This window comes from Cupressus sempervirens, chromosome 3 (genome assembly GCF_028749045.1).
Source record: "Cupressus sempervirens isolate cs-2001-9-10 chromosome 3, ASM2874904v1, whole genome shotgun sequence".
In the NCBI taxonomy this organism is placed as follows: Eukaryota; Viridiplantae; Streptophyta; class Pinopsida; order Cupressales; family Cupressaceae; genus Cupressus; species Cupressus sempervirens.
This window is the reverse complement of record NC_143120.1, coordinates 348,939,956-348,948,830: the sequence shown is the minus strand read 5'-3', so window position 1 is coordinate 348,948,830 and position 8,875 is coordinate 348,939,956. Positions and strand designations below refer to the sequence as shown.

The 8,875-nt window shown below is 36.1% G+C and overlaps 1 protein-coding gene across 1 annotated transcript in view; it reads right to left on the bottom strand.

The window, feature by feature from the left end:
* Positions 1-1,704: 1,704 nt before the first annotated feature.
* LOC149566421 (uncharacterized) overlaps positions 1,705-8,875 on the bottom strand; it is a 43,527-nt gene continuing 36,356 nt past the window's right edge. Inside the window, exon 2 of the mRNA XM_089819772.1 lies at positions 1,705-2,317. Coding sequence (XP_089675898.1) covers positions 1,937-2,317 — 381 coding nt within the window. The 3' untranslated portion in view covers positions 1,705-1,936. The remainder of the gene's footprint in view (positions 2,318-8,875) is intronic.

Sequence of the window (8,875 nt, the reverse complement as noted above, 5' to 3'; positions counted from 1 at the left end):
TTTTTTTATTCCTAGACCCTGTCCATAGGATAGTTAACCACTTAAATATTCCTAAACCTTTCTGAAAAGAGATTTGGGACCAAAACACATTAAACTGAAAATAGATAAGAACTTGAAAATATATCATATGAGAATCAGCTTCATGCTATCAAATTTCAATCTAGAACTTTCTACAACTAAAATTTCTTTGCACCTTCCACAAATGATTGCCATGATTTTTCTCTCAAGCAAGCGGATGTCTTACTTGATGCCATACACAACCTAGGATATGGTTACCTTCCTGAAACAATAGAGAATGGTGTATAAGGTAGGCCAAAGCTTTGAAAAAATCATCCGAACATTCCAACACTACTAAATCCTTAAAAAGTCAAAAAGCAACAAACAAAAACCAATAAATCAACCATAAGCATTGCCCATATACAAAATATCATACCCTGGACCTGATCCTTTCACAACAGTCATTTGATTAATCCTTGCCACCTTCCAAATAGATCTTTATTTCTTACGTACATTTGATGTGCTGCAACTTGAAGCTAACATTTAATACTAGGCGTGATGCTTAGCAAACTCACAAAATCATGACCTTTTTCAGACATCCCCAAACAATTGGAATGTTGCACTGCTTTTTCTTGAAATGTACATTTAGGACAAACATATAATGTGCAAGCTGTTTATTGCCTGAACAAATCTATAGTTTTATGTACAATCATACTAGTTTAAGCATAGCTGGTTGCGAAGTAAAAGCTTTGAAATGGTAAACATCTTTGCACATTTTTCTAGAACTGTATTATATCAGTAATACCACCTCTTCCATATCTTACAGTTCTCAATGAGATGCACCGTCCAGAACCCTCTTTGGTTAGCAGATAGTTTTTGATTGTAAGCTATGGTCATTCAATAGCATAGAACTTGCGTAATTTTGTTATAAATGGGATCCATATTTGTCATTGATTTACCTTTTACTGCAATTTGGATATTGACGGAGATTATCGCATGGCTTCTGTGAAATTTGTTTACAGCAACATTGCATGCAATGAAGTTCCACAGAAAATCATAACCAACTTATGAATGCAATGTGGATAAGCACCAAGTAGAACAGATTCAAGTCATAGTTGCCATAGATTCAGTAAGCAAAATTTCCCGGCTCCGAACTAAAGTAGGCAAAAGTTAAACAAAATAACCACACAGACTGTAACCAATCCACCTAACGCTTCTCAATTGAAAAATCCCAACAATATTCTGTGGTTAACTGACAGATTGTCAAATCAATCAACAAGCCAAATAATAACCAATAAAATCATGATCAGAAAATTTACATGACTGTTTGTTGGTAGAGACCAAAAATTAAAAGGGGTTTTGCAAAAGAAAAACATTTAGAGCTTATGAATAGGAAACAATCCTACCAAACAGGTAAGTCGAGTGGTTGGCTCTTCATTTAATTTTTCTTTTTCTATATCAGTGAAGAGGCTTATATTGCTAGTCGCAGTGTGTCTGTTGTAGGGACACCAGAAACATTCCCGAACCAAGGCATCCCTCCATTGCTGAAATAGTAACAAGAGGATTTCAAGCATCAACGGCACAGAGGAGCACTAGATCATTTTAAATTTATTAGCTTGAATGGAAATGATAATAAGAATAGAACTTGACAAGAAAATCTATCTCTGGAACAAACTAAATTCATATAATGACTCCCTGTGAAGGATGTTAACAAAAAGATACTAAATAATATTGATGTTCATTGCAAAAAGATACAGTAACACTAAGTTCAGTCATAAAACAAATACTGTCAGAAAAGGTAATATCTTTACATATTACATCATAGAAATTTACAGAGTGCACATGTGCTCAATTTTATGACCACTACTGTTAAACTCTCCTATAGACATTATAGCGACAGATATAAATAAAACTTGAGACAATTTTCTGCAATCCCAAATCAAGAAGTTGGAGAACACCAATATGCAATGTGTTCATCCTTGCGTGCATTGCTCACAAGGCCTCCACATTGCAAGCAAATAAAACTGCTGCCATCTTCAAAAGCATCCATTACAATTTGCATTCTCCCATTTTCTGCTAATATGGACGTTCCACTTGTATCTGCCAGAAGAGATGTGGCATTCATATTATTGCTATTGAAAGGCGATGGTCTGGTATGTGCATTAGGTGATGCTTCAGTAATTGCGCACTCTGCAAATAATGATGCAAGTTGATCAGCAGAAAGATTTGATTCCCTCCTCCTACTATACAACTCCCGGGCCCTATGCAAGGTTTGCATAACTGCCGACTCCCCTCCTGCAGCTTTCAGTGCCATCACCACCTGCAAGAACCAGCTCCAATCAGTCCACTTAGCCAATCTACAGAAGAAATACAAATGATAAGGAAATCTTTCATGGAATGAGAAAAAAAAAACCTTTGTTACATGATTTTCACATGGGTTTTGCTGAGATTGAATTCAAATATTAGCTGATATACATAAGAACTTCTCAAACCAACCAAAGATTTACAACAATCTGAAAATGTTTAATATTTAAATTTCTATATTAGTTACAAACAGAAACTGTAAGCACATGGCTGAGATTCGACAGGTGTTTTCAACATTCTTGTTGATTATGAATTATTAATACTTTCACTCATAGAATTTTTTCATCATGACTGATGCCCACCAAATTGGACTAAACATATAAATGATGTCCATAAATTTTTGTTAGCCATCATGCTAATATGGAATAAGAGCAAGCTACCCGCTTACAAGTTTATTGTTAGCAATATTTGAAATAAAGCTGAGTTATTTACTTGGAATTTAAAGATTAATAAACTTATTATTCAAATTAATGGTGAATTGTCTCCAGCCCTGCACCTATAATTGCAAGAAAATTATAGAAATCATCCTTGGAGATTCAATGTATGAAATGTAAAGAAAAAAAGACAGTGCATAATCTTCTATTTGTAAATAAATATAACTTAACAATCAAATTGAATTACAGAAAATGATAAAACATCTGCGAAACAGGAAAATTGCACAGTAAATTGGTAATTGTAAGTCAAATTTTTTGATACATGCAAAGCTTTATGGCCACTAAACTAAATTTGATTGGAAGTCGTCAATTGATCAATTGAAAGGTAGTAAAGAATGTCAAACGTCAGCCTAAAATGCACTTTAATGATCTTGAGCTCATAGAGTTTTGTCTGGTTTCCAGGGACTTTGGTTACAACAATAGTTCTATCATTAACAGATTTCACAATTCAAAGGTGGAACTGTATATGAGACTCATTTTCAGCAGTTCACTAAGATGCTAGCATTATGATTAAAACAGTGTTAACTTTAACCTCCAACAGAAGAAATAACATATCGCATATCCACATTTTGAAATACCAATCTTTGTCTTCCCAAAATTTATAAAAACAGCATCCTCTTCATTAATGCAAAATGTATGTATCAAGCATTAATATCACCATTACTACTCGTTCTAATATAATTTACCCACTTCTCTAATACTACGAGAAAATCGTATCTACAACTAAGCCTGTAAATTCATATTTATTTTAAATTTCTGCATAAGAAATTAACAAAGTTTTTTATAAAGAGAAAGTTGTACCTAGCCCATGAGAAACCAATAGCTAGTGCACCTTGAGCTGTTCATAACAAAAAATATCCTTAGAGAAAACAAATGATAGAAAGCATGCTTACTCCCTGTGGGGTATCTAGTTTTATGCAGAGTAAACAGAGATTCAAGCAGAACATGAATAAAACAACTACTCAAAATTAACACACTCCACATAATATTGGCAGATGTGCAGAAGGATATAACTTTCATTCCCTGTAACATTTGTACCAAAAGTAACCCATTCTCGGTGTCTTCCTTACATATATAAAGCACCTGACAGTTGTTTGACAATACCATCAGTTTCTACAACTTCCCACAAATGTGTGAGAATCAATTTGTAATTACATTGCCATAAATAACCCAAAACATATATTATAATATTAACAACTAAACTAGCTAACAACATGTTTCTTTTCAAAGTTAAAGGAAAAATGTTTCATTGGGATGTTCAAATTTGTCTGCTGTCCATAAAACAGAAAAAAAAAATCATTTTATCCACTTATATCTATAGAAATCTGTTGTCAAAATGAGACCTGTGCATTGCACTTAATGCTGGGAATAACATGTGTGTCTTAGATAGCATACAAATGCAAGAAAATTTGAAAAATGAGATTATTTTGGATAGAGTGCCTCGCATTATCTCAGTGATTTGGGCAAAACTGCTAGTACTAATAGATTATGTAAGAGGATTCGTATAAAAAACAAATCAATGAATCACTACCCATTTGATTTTAATCAATCACCATTATCTACAAAGAACAACAGCATAATGAGTGTGCAAGCGTGCACCAGCAAACAAATGTTGAGTCTGCAGTAGCAGTCACACCCTTATTCAAAGGTTGTTACATACAGCTCATGTACTATTTGTTTTATGTGTAAATATATTGATAAGACATGGAAAAAAGGCCTCATGCCTTTTATTAAGATATATTCACATGAGATAGTATTATAGCAAAATTGACAGATATATTGATGAGACAGCAACACAGGCTAGTACCTTTTATTAATAACATAGGATAGTGTTCTAAACTAGATGTTTTAGATAATCACACAACAGGATTATTCTATATGTTCATTTAGAATGTAGCTCCATGCACATCTTTATTCCTAAGTTGCTGATGCGGTTGCGGTTGCAGATGCAGATGTAGATGCAGGTGTGAGAATCACGTGCGTGGATGCCCGATATTTTTTTTTTTTTGGGAGGTGGGGGGGGGGGGGGGGGGGGATTTTGGGCACAAACAGACACATGTGCAAACTTCAAAGAAATGCAAGAAAGACACAAAATTAAATCATTTGATAGTATGATGCTTCACCATTGATCAAGATATCTAATAAATATTAAATAATTCATATCATATACGTCTATGTTCACGATTCCAATGCAAATCAGAAAATCATTACAATTGCAAAATCAAAATGTTAGTTCATGATTCAATGTTGATCTTAGTTGCTGATTCATGAAACGAATCCAATTCAGGCACATGAATCAGATCCATGGACTCGGGACTTTTTTTCCCCAATTGTAATTCGTGGAGGAATTGTGTGTGTGTGTGTGTGTGTGTGTGTGTGTACTAAAAAATAAGAGAAATATACATAATTCTAAAACTAAATTATTTCATAGTATGAATCTATGATTCTAGTATGGATCTATGAATCTGGTAGACTTGATAATTGATTTATTTTCATGATTAGAAAGAAAATCAACACATTCAAATTAAATTACCGAACTACAAAATGAAATTATGATCCTTGAGGATCCTGGTAGGATCCTTGATTTTGCCTGTGGATCCTCAGACTGTGGCTTGGATCCTTGAGGATCTAAGCAGGATCCGCAGGCCAATCCACAAGCAGAATCAAGGATCCAACCCAAATCCTCAAGAATCCAAGCACGAATCTAGATCCGGCCTATCTGGGACAAATTCAGCAACTAAGATGTTCATCAATCAAGAACCAAGATTCACCAATCTGAATCTGAATCATATGCATTCGCAAAAAAATCCTCATCATCTCCAACCGCTCCAGCTATTGCAAGTTCAAGATCATTTGAACCCAAAGCGGTTCCACTTGCACTAGATATGCTATGTGTCATAATGGTATCATCATCATCATCGATGAATGTAGTACGATCTTGAAACAATGTATCCAAGTTCGCACGCTTAGGGGCTACACCCAAAACTTGGTCCCTTCCTTACCATGATCCTCCTTATGTGACAAAAGACGCAAGTTGGTATCAATGTAACAAGCTCTTTCGCATTTTTTAAGCCCAACTAGTTACACTTCACTGAGTGTATAAAGGAGTATGTACTCTAATTTTATTCATCAGTAGAACTTGTGACCTAGATAGTTTTCACAAAATTAGACATAAAAATGAAAAGATAGTTAATGAATATATCACTAAATTGTAGAATACAAGTGGTAAATAAAAATAAATAAATAAAACTGCTTGTGAGAGGACCTTAATTGCAATAGGTTGTAGATGCTTAAATGATTGATCATAGAGGTACCATGATATAGCTCCCATGTCATTTTGGTCCTTTATTACAATTGGACTAAGTTTCCCTCTTGAAACAATTAAGCCAAATTCTGTCCTAACTTTTTTGTGTATTTCATCATCTTGGAAGAGTCTTTGTCCATTAGCAAATTCTCCATCCACATATGGTACTACTCTATCTAGCCTAGCAAGTATTTCCTCGCTATAGTACCTAGGAGATAGGGCATTTGCAAGGAGGTGAAATGGAGCATGTTTACCGCTACGAGTAAAGGTTTGACACTACAAAATAGATAGTAATAGAAAGTAATACAAAATGCAACACAACAAAGATATTCAGAGAACTTGTCAAGTTTGGTATTAACTTTAGAAAATGTTTGCATTCATGTATTCGGACTTCACAATGACAACATTACTCCTCTCATTCACAATGATGATGATCAAATACAAGTTAATGAGAATATAAAGTGTCGAAGGGTTGCGATGAATCGTTCCGACCAACCAACTACCCAACTACCTACCTCTTCAGACCAACTAATCATATCTTAACAATTATATTACTGACAACATCATCATCGGGCCCCAAACAAAGTTGTCTCCAAAAAACACACAACAAAAAGTGAGACGCTATATACTACTAAAAAAATAATGACAAAGGGTGCTAAGAAAGCATGCCTGATAAAGAGGGTGTTATTGGTGATGTAAGTGTTTCCAAACGAGCTCTCAACTCATGCACCTAACATGTCCTCAGCTTCAAGTCCCACTCCACCAGCATCTATCTCTCCATCATTGTCTTCACCATAAAAGCAGCCTCAAGAACATACTTGTCCATCTTTTTTGTTGCTTCCAAGGCACTAGCAAGGAGGCTCTCAAGAAAAGCCTTCTTTGTCATTTCCTCCTTCAACCAAGCTGCTATGGTTGCCTTCTCTATCATCAGAGCCTCCCTCTCCAAATCTCCTCCTTTAACCAAGCTGCTATGGTTGCCTTCTCTATCATCAAAGCCTCCCTCTCCAATGTCCATCCAGTCGTCTCCTAAGATAACTCCTATCTATATTGCTCTTCAATGAACTAGAGGCGAGATGTCAACTCCTCCCAAGCTATGACCATATAATCTCTGGACCTCAACTACTGATACAATGTGTCAAGACCGGTACAACTCATAGTAACCCTCTCTAAATACCTGTTCCACCTTCCGGAGTAGAGGTTGAATTCAACTCTCCCGACTTTGGGAATCACCCCAACCCTTTGAAAGGCCCCAACTCTCCATCATGTCAAGAGTCTATGGTTGGCCACCCTTTGGACTCAAATCATTGATGAAACTCCTGTTTGCAGCCAATCCTAACAAACTCCAATAAGGTCTCTACCTACCCCTAAGCAAACTCCTCGCCTTGTGACCGCATAGAGGCTACTATATGCCTATCTCTTGCCGCCATCTCATCAATGTACCGCTCAACATCACCAAGATCCTTTGGAGGCTTTGGTAAGCCTACAACAGGTACCACCATCAACAACGATACCGGTGCACTCTCGTCCAATTTCCCACCTAAAGGTACAAAAAGGTCACTCTCCTCCAACTGTCTAACTGCAGGTACACTAGCCTCTATCTGTAGTTGAATGATTTGGAAATATGCTTTCACCATGTTATTCCTCCTTGCAGGAGTGCGGCAAAGGGGGGGCAACATTGGCAGAGACAAAAGAGGGCACGAGCACCAACCTGCCATTGAGCTATTAGGTATTCATCTAAACCTTTTGGGTCAGGGAAAAGCAGACTGGGACAAACTAGATAATGCCAGATGTGCACTATGAGCTGACTAGGTCAATAAATTAAAAGATAAATATATATTTATATTTCACATGACCAAATACCAAAACAAATTAAATTATTTCATAAAGTCTAGCAGACTCTTATGTTCCATTTAATATTCCAGCCACTTTATTATTATTTCATATTCTTTTTGCCACGATTTTGAATGCATGCCTTGCCACCTTGTTATTCTGCATGCAGACGTAACTCTCTTTTTCCTTTTGATAGCCGAGCTTGCTTCTATATTTCTAGCGAATGCAATTGAGCAGAGGTTGATGCACATAGCTCTCATATTCCTACAAGCATTCTACCCATTTTTCTCTCCATTATTATTATGTTCGTACTCAGCCTGTATGCCCAGAACGGTGCTGCCATTAGAAGCCTTATTGGAAACCATTGATTGTTGCCAATCCAATAATAACAGCTAACATCTGTTGGTTGTGTTTTCTTTTATTATCATTGGAGCTCGTAGCTCAGTCAGCAAAAGAACACAAGTGATTTATAGATATTTTGCAGCCTTCTTGTCAGGTTGATTTCTATTAAATCTTTTCCAAAGTATGTCATACTTGATTGGTATTAAATTATGATGCAATAACCATTCATGAAGGTCCAATTGGACTCACTCAAGCATTGCAAGCCAGTTCAACTGGGATCGGACTGTTATAACAGTCATACAAGGAGCCAACGAGCTTATATTGGATCTCTGATTTTTCTTTATTTATAATCACTTCTGGTACTGAACTAATATGAGAATGACCCTGAGTGTATGTCATGAGCTTCCCAATGCAGAGGCATCGACCTCATATGTTTCCGAGATAGGGAAGCCTAGCCATGGCTGAAAGGGTAGCTGCATTGAAACCATAGCTCTTTATCTTTCAATCTTATTTTAAATTTCTTCATGGCAAAAGATGTTACTTTGTTACATTTATCTAACATAATGAAAGTTGGAAAGAACACCAAAATTGATCAGGGATAGCC